This window comes from Lolium perenne, chromosome 2 (genome assembly GCF_019359855.2).
Source record: "Lolium perenne isolate Kyuss_39 chromosome 2, Kyuss_2.0, whole genome shotgun sequence".
Taxonomy (NCBI): domain Eukaryota; kingdom Viridiplantae; phylum Streptophyta; class Magnoliopsida; order Poales; family Poaceae; genus Lolium; species Lolium perenne.
In genome coordinates, this window is record NC_067245.2 from 273,513,642 (window position 1) to 273,529,858 (window position 16,217).

The window sequence follows — 16,217 nt, forward strand, 5'->3', positions numbered from 1 at the left end:
GGCAGCTGGAAGCAACCAGAAAAAGGTACATCCAACAATTCCCCACTTTGCAAAAAACCAGATCTGGTTTCTTACATGCAGGGTTTGTCCAGGAACAAAAAACCAGATCTGGTTTCTTACATGTAGGATTTATCCAGAAACAAAAAACCTGTTGATATAAGCTATCTATGAGGAACTGTTAACCCATTGCAGATCAAAAATCATAGGGACATGAAGCATCAGGTGTCCTGATCAACTTTAAAACCCAAGAACCATCTGGTTTTGACAGTAGAAAGTAGATGCATTTTTAAGTAGGTTGTAACAAACCAATGACATGTGAACATAAAACATTCTAGCAATCCAGGAAAACAAACATCTGTAGCCAAAAAGAGCATCATAACACCATTGTCAACACAAAATCTGACCAACTTGGCCATGTTCTTCATGCAAAATCGAAACCTGTAGTAGCTCTGAAATATGGAATTTTGTCTTCAGTGTTTGAAACGATGCTTCCCTTGATACTGGAACAAAAACAAGGAAAAAGTTAGAAAAACAAACATTTTTATTTGTTTGTTTGAAAAGATATTTTAATCAGTAGCAATGAAAAAATCATATGAGCATAGGTTATTCGAAGCCACGACACAACAAGATCGAGTGGGCATTCTCAACATGTATTTTGTTCCCATGAGTGACATATGTACAGTACAAACTATATAGTTCCTCCACATATGTGTGCCATGGGAATGTCATCATCAAAGAACAGTTTTGGGTTGCAGATCACCGAGCCCTTTTTGCATGTAGCTCTAGGAGCCAGTACTACGGGCTTGAGTATCGCATGCTCGGTGCATGTACAGAACTAACTCCTCGAACAATCTACCACTCATGCAAACCAAATTTCTGCTGCCCTACATATAAATAATTCACAAATAACTAGAAATTATAGTTTGGTTGAAATCTTCATTGCAATGCATTATCACAATTTTCTCTTGATATGTAACAAATAACTTGTTTTTCTCTTGATATGTAACAAATCCCTGTCATAATTTTTGTTCTGCAGTGGGGTCAAATGGATTTCTGGTTTCCTGGTATAGATCTAAACAAGCCGATACAAGACGAAGAGCATGGTCAGCAAAGCAGAAATGATACTAGCAATCAAGATCAAGATCATCAGCACAATGTGGAGGAACCTACAGGCAATGAGGAACAAACTACAGCCAATATACCTATGTCTGACAACCATACAGGAGCATCTGCAGAAACAGGAGGGATTGACACAGGGGACACAATGTCAACCGAGGATTCAGGTGGAGTTGATGAAGTTCAGTCAACACCGAGCTTAACTCCAGTAGAAAAACCATACCCAGATATGTTATTTGATACCTGGCAGGAAGCATCGATGTGCTACAATAGATATGCTAAGCATGTAGGCTTCTCCATCAAGTGCAGTACTTCCCGGAATTCTACTGTTGACAAGCAGAAGGACAAACAACTGTTTGTATGTAACAAGAGTGGCAAACCTGTAGACATCAACAAACAAGAAGTTCCACCTGTGCGACAGAGGAACCGTTTCATAACTAAGAAGACTGATTGCAAAGCGCGCCTTCGAGTCAAGAGAAGGGGCCAAAAATGGCATGTCACAATGTTCATTGAGGAACACAATCATCCATGCCTAAAAAAGTTTTCGTTGAAAAGGTTCTTAAGGTCTCATAAAGGAATTCCAAAAGAAGAAAGGGAATTTGTGAAGCTGCTGCATAAGGTCAATCTTTCAGCTGGCAGGGTGATGTCTATAATGGCAGAACTGTATGGAAAGCTTGCAAATGTTCCTTATGTCAGAAAGGATGTTAGTAATTACATGGCTACAATTGATACTGCAGCACAAACTAACAAAGATATGTCATTGTTGCTCGCCGAGTTTGAGAAAGTTAAGAAAGATGATGCAGATTTCTTCCACAAGCTTGATCTTGATCATGATGACAGGGTTAGAAGAATTTTTTGGGTGGATGGGCCATCTAGGGCAGCATACAAGAAGTACAGCGATTGCCTGTCATTTGATGCGACTTACATGACTAATTGTTACAGCATGCCCTGCACACCATTCATTGGCATCAACCGATATGGGCAATCAATTCAGCTAGGTTGTGGTTTTCTCCGCAATGAACAAGAAGCTGATTATGTTTGGCTATTTGAGGCGTTTCTTGAAGCAATGGATGGAGTACAGCCTATGAATATCATAACTGATCAAGATGTAGCAATGAGAAATGCCATCGCAGCTATATTTCCTGATGCATGTCACCGCAATTGTAGATGGCATATCATGCAAAATGCACAACCTGTGTTGGGTAATGACATGGCTAAAAATGAACCGTTAAGGCTGGAGTTTAATGCTACCATTGACTATAGCATGACAGTAAGCGAGTTCGAAACTAGGTGGGCAGAGATGCGTTTGAAGTACAATGTTGCAGATAATACGCATTTGCAGGATCTGTATGACATTAGGACTTCTTTTGTCCCTGCATATTTCAAGGACAGGTTTTTCCCATTCCTACAAACTACAGCGCGCAGCGAGGGATTTAATGCAGTGCTGAAAAGATACGTCACCCCGCACAACAGCCTGCACCACTTCTTCCTCTAGTACTTGAAGCTACAGGAGAGTATTGAAGTTGCAGAAGATTCAAACGAGTTCAAGGATGAAGACAAAGTCCTAAGATGTTGGGGAGAATGGCCTATGGAAGAACAAGCTTTGCAAGTGTACACAATGCCTATCTACTTATGCGTGGCCGAGCTTCGCAAAGTAACTTCCTATAACGCCAACCAGGTAGCTGAACATATTTTTGATGTAGTGCCAATTTGTGGTCAGTTTTTGGCTATGGCAAAAGGAGCTACAGAGTGGAAGCTAATTCAAATGAAGGAATGTACAATTGTGAATGTGCTAAAATCAGTAGGGATGGGATATTATGCTGCCATGTGCTGCGTGTAATGGGACAGTTAGGTGATGTACAAGCAATTCCAACACACTACATTTTGCCTAGATGGACAATGCCCCCAGATGACATTGTCCAAGAAAAAATGGAATTGCCTGATGTGCCAAGAGACAGAAATTATCCAATAAAGAGCGAAAACTACCGCGCTACGGAACACTTTGCAACAATTGGACCGATTATGCTAAAATTGCATCCGAATCGAAAAAGGTACGGCGTTAGCGACAAGTACATGCGTGAGCTGGGTAAAGAATTAACAGCAATGAAGATTATCGCCGCAGCCAAGAGGAAAGAGAAGAAAAAACAAGGTAAAGACCAAGGGGTACCATCCATGTACTGAATTAGGTGGTGATCTTTGGACAAGGAAGCAAGATCTACATCAAAGCATGTAAGGGATCCTATAATGACTTCAACTAAAGGTCGTCCAGAAGAAAAGCGGAAGAAATCAGGGCTACATCTAAAGGCTTCAAAACCTCCGAAGTGCAAAGGTTGTGGTTCTGCGCAACACTCCACTGCTGAATGCCCTTCAAAGATCACTCCTAGCACAGAACCAAAGGAGTTCAACTTCTTCCATGATATGATTTAGTTGTTCATGGTGATGTAGTTATTTATGAGGGAGCTTAAATCTAAGTTGTTTTAATTGATAGAGAAATATTGTTTTATGAGACTTTGTGGATCAGATTTCGATATTGCAACTATGTGTGGATGAGCTGAAGCTCTGGTCATAATCTTCCGCATGTATTATTTTACTAAGGTTTAGTAAATGATCAACTATAAGAAAATGCTCTGTTGTTTTTGTTGTCTAAAATAAAGCTCTGGTATTATGCATGGAATAAACTTCCGCAACTACTAATAGTAAATGGCGAAGTGTAAAGAAATTACAGGAAGGTTGTTGCTTTCCCAAATACGTATTTTGCAACCAAATCATAAAATTTTCAGGCCCATATATTACAAGCAGAAAGCTGAGTTGTAGGAAAATTTCAACATACAAGTATGCGGGTTTCTGAACCATTAAATGTACCTCATTTTTTAGAACAGGAGATCTTGCCAGGCTATCTTGTTATCGCACCATTCTAGCCACTTGAGTGTAAACTGCTTCCTAATGATTTCCATGTCCATTGGGTTGATTGAAGTCAGTAGTTTCCTACCGTTCCATAGCTCGATGAACTTGAGCATGAAGTACCCGCAATCGTACCTTGCATGCCAACAAGTAGTTGTGGGATGTATAAAATATAATTCTGCATAAAATGAAGGAAAGGTACTTGTGAAACAACAATGGAAAAAGTGTGATGGAAAATCACTTACGTAGTTTTCTGCATCGGGGTAACGATGTGCTCTGTTGCCCAACACTCAATGTTTATCTTCGAGTCGCTGTAGTTTTCAGCCCACAAGTACTTTATTGAACCAATGATAGACCTGTAATCTTTCTGGAATGAGCGGTTCCCTTTAGCTCGTAGCGAATCCATCACCTCGAACCTCTCCGCCTTTAGGTTCAGCACAATCGTGTAATAATGCCCATGAACAAATCAATGTCAGGAGTCAGGTCTTGCAACACTGGGAACAATACCTGTAGTAATTCAAAGCCACAAAAATATTTAAAAAAAAGCGGTGGACTGTGGGAAAACAACATGATAATGGCTACTCCAAGTGCAAAAATGACACATGAGTTGAAGAAAATTAAACAGCTACTCTGCTCTTTGTGATCTAGACGATTACTTGGAGTCATTTGGAATGCTTTGGATACAAATTTGTCATGAATGCACATCACATCCCTAAGCTTGGTCTTCATGATATCCGGTACCAGCAAATGGAAAACAGTTGATTATAAAAAAACTTGAGAAAAATCATGTAAAAAAAAGGATAAAATTACAATTTGGTTGATTGAAGTTTGAAACTCACCGCCATCATCAATGGCATCACGTGTTTCTTCTGCTTTTCCATCTCTTGTGCAAGAACATGAAGTGCCAATTCACAAGTAGTATTACTTAGTTGTGCTCCTGGCCTAACAGAATCTGCTAGGTCTCGGACGTGGATGTAGAATTTTCCATCATCAATAATTCTGCGTTTGTTGATGACATCTGTAGATGCCCCACCATAGTCAAGAAGCCTGCTGTAGACCTCGTTAGCATATTTCGTTGCAGTCTCCTTCTTGCTACATCCTAGAAATGGTGACTTCTGAGTTTGGGATGGCTTAACGATCCTTTTCTTATGTGCTTCAGGAATGGGGGTGGAACTGTTTGGGGCACACGCTGTAAGAGGAGCATCTTCGGCAACATGCCCCTTTCCGGTTGATGGAATCCTGGTTGGCATGTCAATATTGGCATAAATCTTATCTAACGAATCCCCACTCTCATTGCTTGAGATGACCACTATCTCTTGGCTTGTCCCCACTTCAGCTGTAGTTTTTGAAGAGTTCGGTTCATCGAACCCAAGATCAAAGGAGGGGTAGTACTCGATAAGCTCTTGTCGTTTAATCTGAGACAATGTTTCAGGCCGATTCTCAGAGCTGCCAAATTGGATCTCTAAATTCCTGTTCATGCTGTTTTGGCCATCTACAGATTGTTCCACAGGCATATCCTCATTCCTATCATTCTCCCTTGCTTGAGCTGTAGCAAACCGTGTTAGTCTCCTAGGACTATCAGCAACTTTGCTTGCAAAAATGTTGCGATGTTTGCTCAGCTTTGGACTTCCTTCTTATCGACAGATGCCTTCAAAGGAGACATGGATCTGGTTATCGGCCTCCCGCTGATTGGACTAGATTGCACTCGCTACTTCAGGAGGTACCGCATTGCTACGATCACCGCAGCAGCTTGCATCAGCTTTGTGATTTTCCTCATGGTTGTGTTCTGCCTGAAGCACAAATGAAACAGCCTTCTTCCTTTTTGAAGATGAAGTTCTTTTCATGTCACTACTAATGATGCTTCCCTCACATACTTTGCCTTGGAATTGCAATGGTGTTGTGTTAGCTGAAGGATCTACCGAATCATCCTTGTGCTGAATGTTGTTACTCGAAGTCGACTGGGACCATGTTCCATAACTCTGAAGCTGCTTCAAAGCATCAGGAGTTACATCGCAGAGGGCAGATGGCTGGCCTATAGTTGCAGCCAATTCCTTTGTGTCAAGTTGTTCATCGTTCTTTTGTTTTCCCAATTCTTCAACTAGGTTATCTTCTGTAGCTGTAACAGAGAAGATATCTTCAGAACACAACTTCTCTGTAATCTTATCCTTGCTTGCAGCGTCTTCATGAACTCCGATGCTCCTTATCTACATATTTCCTCTTCCTTAATTGGACAGTGTCCTCATCAGAATATGTATCTTCAACCAAGGCAGCTTTATCAAGCGGAACAGTGTCCTCATGTACCTCTTGCTTTTGTCCTCCTTGATCATGCTTCTTAGTTGTAGCACGGACATATTTTCTCTTCTTTGGTTTCTCCTTTTTTGTAGGATGGCCACCTTCTTGATCAGCAAGCTTAGTAGATGCATCATTGTCTCCTAGAGATTTAACAAAAGATGCTACACCCTCTTCAAATACGGCACACATGTTGATCACGGCTGGCCTATACCTTGCCAACTCCTGATAAAATACATATAAAGAGTCAAGCTAAAACAAAATTAAAGAAATATAAAAATGCTTACAATGCCGACCATAAACCATGAACATGTAAACGAAGAAAAAAAGAGTGGAAAAATAGCATGCATACCTGATCTGAATGACTGCCTGGCATATGCCGCCTGATGAACATATCAATCACATCAGGTTCATTATTAAAAAGAGATAGTTTCACCCTGTAACAAGCCTTGAGCTGTGCATATGGATGAAAAAATCAGCAGGAGCTATGTTGTTCAGAAAAATAAAAAAAAATAGAATGACTACCAAATGTATAATCGATCCGTATGTGTCATCTAAAACAAAAGTACTTACAGGTAATGCACCAAAGGATCCATTTATATCTTTATCAAGATCAGCTACAAGTGATATCAGGCTGTTTGTCCACAATGTACATCGAGGCTCGTCATCTGGCAGATCAACTGCGGTTGTTTCTAAGGAATCCACATACAAGATCTGCCAAAAAAAACACAAATTAGTACATCCCCAAAAAATAAGAAAATCTTGTCATCAGCACATACACAAACACCAATCAAAAAAAGAGGACAAATGGAATATATATGATAAGAAAACTCACCATGATATATGGCATGCAAGCCTTGAACCAATTCTTCCGGTCCTTTGCATTGGCAGTCTCTTTTAGGATATCAATGATGAACTCTGCCCAATTCAAGGTACTGATGGCATCTATATTAAGCACGGATGGGTAGCATTTGGGACTGACTTTGATGCCGGTGGTTGGAGCAAAAACAGAGCTGATCATGTATATGACAAATTTTCTGAGATATGCATCATCCGCAGGGTAGTCTTTTCCTAACTCCTTCTCCAACGATGTAACATTTGGTTGAACTCCATCTGTGATCCCAAGCATGTTAAGCATCAGACTTGTAGCATCGGCATCAAGATAGTATGGGACGGCAGATCTGCTCGTAGGTACTCCAAGAACCTTGACAACCGATTCAGCGGTTACCGGAATCCTGCCCCTCTCCCCAAAGTCCAGTGACATTTCACTGGGTCAAAACATCCCATCAAGAAACGGCACATTTCAGGTATAAGCTTCGAGCACTTCATCTGAATCATCCCTCCAAAATTTGCATCTGTTAGCAATTTCTTTTGTTCTGGAGTCATATCCTTACAAACCCTGACAAGCTTCATGGTGATGATCGATTGAATAGGTAGCTCTGCATTAAAAAAAAAAGGTAGGAATGCAGGGTTAATATACCAGGCATTATGAAAATGTAATTCAAAAAATCACTGTTATATTACATATCATAGTTACATGTTCATATACTAAAAAGAGACAGCTACCTGGTTTTTAGTCTTAATCGGCAATAATTCAGCCGGGCTTCATCATCAGCTGCAGCTTGGTGCTACCACATTTCCTTCGCGTCTCGGAACTTTGGGTGTCGACTCATAATCAACTGGAAGTTTATCGCCTACAATCGCTCCCCGCTTCGAAACTATTGCATGCCCCTTGTCTTTCAACTCGTAACTTCTTTTTCATGATGCTGAACTTTGAGTGTTTATCCTTTGAAGGTTGCTTCGGTGTGCGAGACGTCTTCATGATTCTAAAAATGAAATGAAAAGCCATGATATAACTAAGAAAATTTGATCCTATCGACAAGATAATAACCGCAAAAAAATGCTGAATAACTGTAATAGATTGGCACAAATTACATCACATTACGCCTATGTTACCAGGATGTATTTATTACTGAAAATATAGAAGCCTTCTAGGATGTATTTATTTCATGACAATGCCTTCAAAGGATGTAATTATTACTGAAATTGTACATCCTATATAGAATGTTCTACATCAAGAGAAAATTATTAGAAATCCATGTCCATGCCTTCCAGGATGTATTTTTTCATGTCCATGCATTCCATGAATGTAATTATTATTCAAAAAATACATCCTAACAGCATAATCTCTCGACAAGTACTCTTCATAAATTACATGATGAACAAAGAAAATAGCATCTGAATGTACTCTTCATAATGTACATCTAAATCTCATGAATCTCTAACTGCACATCCGAATGTGATTATGCCCAAGAAACACGAACTACGCAACTAATGAGAACTAATGCATGATGAACACTATGAACAATGAAAAACAAGCAAGACCAAAATTGACCATGACTACATGACCAATGTGACAAAGAAAGAAAATAGCAAAGCCATACCACTCCATTTGCGCAGCCATAACCTCTACAACACGCATATGAACGCATATCGAACACCGAAATTAGACAACAAAAACAAAACAAAAAGCACCACAAAGGCTCGATCTGTCGCCGCCCATGCTATGTCGCCGCTATAGGGCACGTATAGGAAGCTACCGAATCATGGAGCGAGGATGGAGAACTCACCAAACAGTCGCCGCCGATGCTCGCCGCGAACCGAAATCACGACCACCACGACTTAGAAGGGTCGATTCGCGAGGTCTCGGCACAAATTGGGCTTCGAAACCTCTTGAGCCGACTACAACGCCGCCTGAGAACCGTTGAATCGACCAGCCGCGCCACCGAAGGAACGCTCCAGCCTCCGACGGGGAAATCCAGCTTCCAATACGCAAATCCCCGACGGTAGAACCTCCCAGGAAACTACTAGTACTACCAGAAACCCCCGCCGGGCTTCAGGACCGGTCGCCGCCGGGGAGCTGATTAGGGGAGTGGAGATCGGGGCGGTGGTCGCCGCGGGGCAGAGCGGAGGAGGGGGAATGGGGATGAACACATGCTTGGTTTCGAAACGGACGAAGGAAGAGGAAAGAGGAGGTCGCTGCCACGATTTTGGACGGTAGCGCCGCTCCATCCGCGACGTCCAATCACGATCCGACGGAGGAGACGCGTGAGCACGCTGTAAGACAAGGGAGTGCCCTGGCAGTTATTAGATTATACGACCAAATAAACATCGAGGCAAGATTAACGGAAGGTATGCAAAGAAGGGAACATAGGTGTCACTTGTCAGGGAGTTAAACCAGGCACAGATACTATCACTAGCAACTTACACTTAACCAGTCAATAAAAGGAAAGCAACATGTGACGGTAATAGCACCACAAAAGCTCAAACTGCTGCTAAAATTTACTTCACCCTTTGCTTGGGGCGCACTGATGACCGATCACAACACTGTTTTCGTTTTCAACACTGATGGCCGATCGCAGGACAGGATCAGTACTTGACAGGCATGCCAAGCCGGTCCAGCCTGCCGGAGCCAGGGTACGCCTTATTGGTGAACTTGGCATGCAGGGACGCCGCCGCCGGCCCCGGCGCGAACGCGTGCGCCGACGCCTTCCGGAGCGAGCCGGACTTCTCGTACAGCGCCGGCCTCTGCTTCGGCGCGCTCTGCGACCTGGCCTTGGCGCGGAACGACTCCGTGTTGGCCATGTAGTTGGGGTAGTCGGAGTAGCCGCCGAAGAGGCTGCGCGCGCACTCGCTCTTGGTCGGCGTGAAGACGCTGGCCCGCTTCGAGCTCCCCGGCCGCGACGTCGCCGAGAAGAACTGCGGGCTGTCGTAGAGCTCGGCGAGGTCCACGGGCATGCGCAGAGGGCTGAGCGCCTCGCCCGCCATGCCCACCGACGCCGGGCTCGGCACGGACTGCTGCGCCGTGGTGGAATCCCTCGACGGCGAGTCCGGCATGGTCGCGTAGCTCCGGCTGTTCTGCTCCGAGGTCCTGGTCGAGCATGACGACTGCTGCAGGTGGCTGCCGCTGCTCCGCCTCTTGGAGGCGTGGTGCCGGCCCGGCTTGCCCGGGTCCACCTCCAGAATCTTGGCGTTCTTCTCGTCGTCCATGTACCTCTCCTCCACCCACCGGTCCAGCCAGTTCCTCCCGCAGGACTCCGATCTCTCCCTCCCCAGCCTGTCGCTGCCCGGCGTCCTCGACGAGCCACCCTGCACACCAAGACGATGAATATCCACACCAGAGCGTAACCGTGACACACAGACCAAGGAACTCATACCTTCAGAGAGCCGGAACGGCCGTGCCTGGGCGCGCCATCGTACGCCCCCTGCTCGTACTTCTCCGGCGTCGTCGCCCCCTGAAACACAAAGCCACATACACACCGTAAGAACCCGTTCGACCACGACGGCGTGCGAGCCGGCGTTCCTGACGAACCCTTCCAATTATTACCGGGTGCGCCGCGGCCTGGCGAGAGCGGCTGACGCGGCTGGCGCGCGCGCGGGACTGCACGCTGACGAGCGCCTGCATGCACCGGAGCGTCTCGGCGGCCTGCCGCCGCACGATGTTGCCGCGGACGAGCGCCTGCAGCTTCACCAGCCCGCGCAGCGCCTTGAGTGCGCGCCTCGCCTTCACACGCAAACAACGACAAGCAGGAGAGAGGCTAATCAGTATGGTGGTCCCGGCCGTCGCCATGGGCATCTCTGCATTGCGGGATGGAGGTTGACATGCCAACCACCACCGCCATTACTGCCGCTACCGCACTAGTAGCTGCTTCCGAGAACAGTAACCAAGTATAGCAATGTGCAAACGGCAAAAAATGATTTGGCTGCCATGTTCTTGAGAAGGAGAAGGGAGGATTAAAGCGGCGAGCGCCCATGCCTTGCTTCCATAAAAGAAGCCCGGAAGACTATGAAGCAGTAATGAAGACATGGGAATGGCAGAGCAGAAGAACAACGTGGCTTCTCGCAGCTGGAAACGACACCATGGCAACTAGCTTGCTCACACTAGCACAGAAATTCCTCTCCTAGAAGCAAAAAAATCGGAGAATTTTGAAGAAGCAAAAAATGTGAATCCTTTTGCTTGAAACCCGAAATTCTTGAAAGCTTGGCGTACCAAAAAAATCGATTTTGGAATACTCAGAGAAGCAAAAAAAAAAAGGAGAATTTTGTAACTAAAAGGTGAAGATTTTTGCTTCAAACCATACAGTACACAAAGTAAATTTTGCGGTTCACAGAAGAAAAGATTTTGAGGGACGAATCTAACCAGGTAGCCACGAAAAGCGGCCTGGATCCGCACGGCCGCCCACTCCTCATGCTTCGCCCCAGCTGGCACGCACCGCCCGCTGCTAGTCAGACGCACCACGGCGGCAGCCGCCTGGGCCGCAGCAACGGCGGCCTCGGCCACAGCCGCCGTCGCCGCAGCCACCGCAATCGCCCGCTTGTTCTGCTCGTCGGCGCCATCGTCCGACGACGCGTACGCACGGCGCGGCGTCGCCGCCCGCTGCGCCGGCGGCGTCGGTGGCCGCACGGGGTCCTTCTCCCGGAAGGACTTCCCGAACCCCCAGCGCTTCTTCTCCCTCTCCGGCTTGGGCTCGGCGGAGGCTCCCTTCTTGCCGCCGCCGCCGCCGAGCAGGCCGCGAAGCCACCTCGAAGCCCACCCCATCGCGCGCCTCCGGCTACTGCTCCTCCGGCGCCCCCATGGCCCTTTCTTGGTTCCAGCACTTGGCCGGAGCAGATAAGAGGGAGAAAGAGCGGGAGATGAAACCCGAAAGAGTGAATCGCGCACACGCTTACGCACAGCGAGGTTAGAAAAAGGTACACGAGGGAGACGAAGTGTGTAGGGGAAGACTAGTGTGGGGAGCTCTGTCTGTCTTATAGAGGAAGCAGAACTGGTGGACCCTTTTTGTGAAGTGTGTTTCTTATTCGGGGCTGCTCGTGGTAATATTTATACGGGGAACATGGTAAAGACCGTTAAATAGGATTAACTAGAGGGTTGTATGGGTAAACTGGTAGGTGTTGCCCGTGTTGGTCATATTTTTGTGCCGGCTGCGGAATGTTTCCTTGCCGAAGTGGTATAACCGAACGAATGTGCTTACTCTACAAATAGCAGTTGTTTGTTGTTTAGTTTTTGTTCTTACTACTATACTATCACTTTGGCTGTTTATTTTATTTAAACAGCCATCACGAGATTATTTCAGGAAATTGTTAGAAAAACCTATTATTGATTCAAGTAATTATTTGCTCTTTGCACAATTCATGTCTTTTAAACTTTATAATCTTAAACATCGAATTAGACTATGTAGAGGATCAAATATAGGTTATGTCTTCACCGAAGATATAAAATGAAATGATATCGAGTGATCCTCCCTACTCCCTAGCTTGTGGCACTTCTTCTTTGAGTTTGCTTCGAGTGCTTCAAGCACCTCCACCGCCCCAATTCGCACATCCATTATAAAGCTCGGGGAAATGGTGTTTGTGTTGCTTTTTTGTCGGCATTTCTTTCCGCTTGGCCACCCTAATGCACACATCATTTAGAAAGTTTACATCTCTTATTTTGTGCTTCTCCTTTTGTCATTCTTCCTCCTCGACTAGATCCCAATGGTGGCGTGATAAAACCTTGTTTGACCCTTCGAATTTCCGACTATGTGATTATATTGGTCCAAACAAATAGTAGCACAAGCATGCATATTTGAGTGGTTTTCTCCCGATCCCACGCCTCTTACAAGAATCTTCTATTCCGCTCAATTTGCACTTTTGTTTTGACAAATTCTCTTCTCCTTAGACCTCTTACGAGAGTCTTCTAGTTTAAAATTGTGATGTCAAACTCTTTTTGATATAAATCCATGTGATTTTCCAATCACGTAGGATTTAAGATAGCATTCTAATGTCACATAAATTCTGCATTTTCCACATTCATGTGTTGTTTGAATCTTCGAATTGAAGAGGCCGTTAGTTTTCTTAACATGGCTCCACAAAGGTGTTGGAATTTAACAATGGGCTTCAGGCTCGTAGCAATAAAATTCTCAAAAATAATATGAGGTCCATTCATGCATGTCAAGAGGTGGGACTGAAGTTTTGTTTCAAATTATTAATTGGCCGAGACGGAGTGGAATCTCCTTATATCACGGGCCTCCTCCTTGGTTGCCCTCCTCGTCTCGTCATGACGCAATGTGCACGTCGTTTTCATGAATGAACCAAGCCTGCTCAGGGCCATGTAGGTTATGTTTGTATTTTTTGTTTAACTTTTTAGTCATTAACTAACTTGTTAGCTCTTCTGATTATTCATCGGGTTGTTGCCCACTCAGACATAAGAGGTATGTGACACTGCTGAGATAGAACTACATGATCATTTTCAACTTCTCTTATCCATGGTTTTTGTTCAGAAATCAGAAGAGCTTAATGATATATTACATCCAATTATTAGCAAGGAGATAAAGATCAATAGTACACTCTTGACAACCAGACTCAGTACTCCAGTAAAAAGCCTGATGCGCGTGAGACACACGTCCGTTGGGAACCCCAAGAGGAAGGTGTGATGTGCACAGCAGTAAGTTTTCCCTCAGAAAGAACCCAAGGTTTATCGAACCAGTAGGAGCCTGTAGGGATTCGTTGCATAGAAAACAAAAAATTTCCTACCGCGAGAACGCAATCCAAGCCAAGATGCAATCTAGAAGACGGGAGCAACGAGGGGATGATCAAGACTCACCCTTGAAGATTTCCAAAGACTATAGGAGTAGGCTCTTATTGCTGCGGTAGACGATCACTTGCCGCTTGCAAAAGCGCGTAGAAGATCTTGATCACGGTGCCACGATCGGGCAGCACCTCCGTACTCGGTCACACGTTCGGTGTTGATGAAGACGACGTCCTTCTCCCCGTTCCAGCGGGCAGCGGAAGTAGTAGATCCTCCTCGGAATCCCGGCAGCACGACGGCGTGGTGGCGGTGTCGATGGATAACTCCGGCAGGGCTTCGCCTAAGCGTATGCAGGAGTTGTATGTGGAGGAGGGGTGCTAGGGTTTGGGGAGAGGGGTGCTTTGGGCGCCGGCCATGAAGGGGGCAGCCAAGGTTGGAGGCCAAGAGTGGCCGGCCACCCTCCCCTTGTCCCTCATTATATAGGTGGAAGCCCCAAGAGTTGTAGTCCAAGTCTTCGAATAAGACCCCAACACTAAAACTTCCCAAAGGTGGGAAACCTACTCAAGGGGGGAGTCCTACTCAAGGTGGGACTCCCACCTTTCCTTGAGGTGGGGCTGGCCGGCCACCAAGGTGGAGCCCACCTGGGACTCCTCCCCCTTAGGGTTTGGCCGGCCATGCTAGTGGAGTCCCTCCGGGACTCCACCTTCCATAGTGCCATTCTTCTGGACTTTTCTAGAACCTTCTAGAACCTGCCATAAATGCACCGGATCATTTCCAAACTTGGAATATGACTTCCTATATATGAATCTTATTCTCCGGACCATTCCGGAACTCCTCGTGATGTCCTGGATCCCATCCGAGACTCCGAACAAAACTTCGAACTCCATTCCATATTCCATATCTACTTAAACGACATCAAACCTTAAGTGTGTCACCCTACGGTTCGCGAACTATGTAGACATGGTTGAGACTTCTCTCCGACCAATAACCAATAGCGGGATCTGGAGATCCATAATGGCTCCCACATATTCAGCGATGACTTAGTGATCGAATGAACCATTCACATACGATACCAATTCCCTTTGTCACGCAATATTTTACTTGTCCGAGGTTTGATCATCGGTATTACTCTATACCTTATTCAACCTCGTCTCCTGACAAGTACTCTTTACTCGTACCGTGGTATGTGGTCTCTTATGAACTTATTCATATGCTTGCAAGACATTAGACGACATTCCACCGAGAGGGCCCAGAGTATATCTATCCATCATCGGGATGGACAAATCCCACTATTGATCCATATGCCTCAACTCATACTTTCCGGATACTTAATCCCACCTTTATAACCACCCATTTACGCAGTGGCGTTTGATGTAATCAAGGTACCTTTCCAGCATAAGTGATTTACATGATCTCATGGTCGAAAGGACTAGGTAACTATGTATCGAAAAGCTTATAGCAAATAACTTAATGACGTGATCTTATGCTACGCTTAATTGGGTGTGTCCATTACATCATTCATATAATGACATAACCTTGTTATTAATAATATCCAATGTTCATGATCATGAAACTATGATCATCTATTAATCAACAAGCTAGTTATACAAGAGGCTTACTAGGGACTCCTTGTTGTTCACATAACACACATGTATCAATGTTTCGGTTAATACAATTATAGCATGGTATGTAAACATTATCATAAACACAAAGATATATTATAATAACCACTTTTATTATTGCCTCTTGGGCATATCTCCAACAGTCTCCCACTTGCACTAGAGTCAATAATCTAGTTTACATATGTAAAGATATAACACCTTGGCCTTCCGGTGTTTTATCATGTTTTTCTCACGGGAGCGGTTTTAGTCAACGGATCTGACACGCTCAGAAACGTATGTATTTTGCAATTCATTTGCGTCTTAACGCATCACTCATTTTCCAAATGAGTCGGCATTAAATATGTTTGGTCTTCTGGTGGAACCTTAATTCCGCGGTCTGAAATATGTCACTAATATTGTCACACACAATATAGCTTCAAAGTTCTGACACTATCGGAACTACACCAAGTTCTCAAAGAACCTCTTGACTTAACATCCTCAGTCATTGTCAAAACAATGACATACTCTGCCTTTGTTTGTAGAATCCGTCACAATATTTAGAACTCTTCTAAATCTAGCATTGTGTTACCTTTTAAACAATACTTAGCCTAATTGAGATTTGAATTTCATTTTTATATGTGACCAAACAAATATCAGTGCAACACCTTACAGCGATTTGTTTGACATTACCCCATATAAAATTATATATATATATATATCCTTGGTTCTTCTAAAATACTCAA

General features: G+C 44.5%; 2 protein-coding genes across 2 annotated transcripts; one reads left to right on the forward strand and one right to left on the reverse strand.

Moving 5' to 3' along the window:
- Positions 1-1,045: 1,045 nt before the first annotated feature.
- Positions 1,046-2,611, forward strand: LOC127329353 (protein FAR1-RELATED SEQUENCE 5-like). Its single transcript, XM_051355881.1, has one exon. The coding sequence runs from the start codon at positions 1,046-1,048 to the stop codon at positions 2,609-2,611; it is 1,566 nt and encodes a 521-aa protein (XP_051211841.1).
- A 6,927-nt stretch (positions 2,612-9,538) lies between these two features.
- LOC127335881 (protein IQ-DOMAIN 22) lies at positions 9,539-12,108 on the reverse strand. Its single transcript, XM_051362613.2, has 4 exons — positions 11,507-12,108; positions 10,694-10,870; positions 10,524-10,601; positions 9,539-10,455 (listed from the first exon to the last, which is right to left on the reverse strand). The coding sequence occupies exons 1-4, from the start codon at positions 11,903-11,905 to the stop codon at positions 9,736-9,738; spliced, it is 1,374 nt and encodes a 457-aa protein (XP_051218573.1). The 5' UTR covers positions 11,906-12,108; the 3' UTR covers positions 9,539-9,735.
- Between the last annotated feature and the right edge of the window lie 4,109 nt (positions 12,109-16,217).

Bases quoted from the DNA above. Each gene is read 5' to 3' on its own strand.
- LOC127329353 (XM_051355881.1), top strand. From the start codon at position 1,046: ATGGATTTCTGGTTTCCTGGTATAGATCTAAACAAGCCGATACAAGAC.
- LOC127335881 (XM_051362613.2), bottom strand. From the start codon at position 11,905: ATGGGGTGGGCTTCGAGGTGGCTTCGCGGCCTGCTCGGCGGCGGCGGC. The intron at 10,871-11,506 runs GTTAGATTCGTC...TTGCGTGTGAAG, and splicing joins CCGCTTTTCGTGGCTACCTG to GCGAGGCGCGCACTCAAGGC. The intron at 10,602-10,693 runs GTAATAATTGGA...TTTGTGTTTCAG, and splicing joins GCCAGGCCGCGGCGCACCCG to GGGGCGACGACGCCGGAGAA.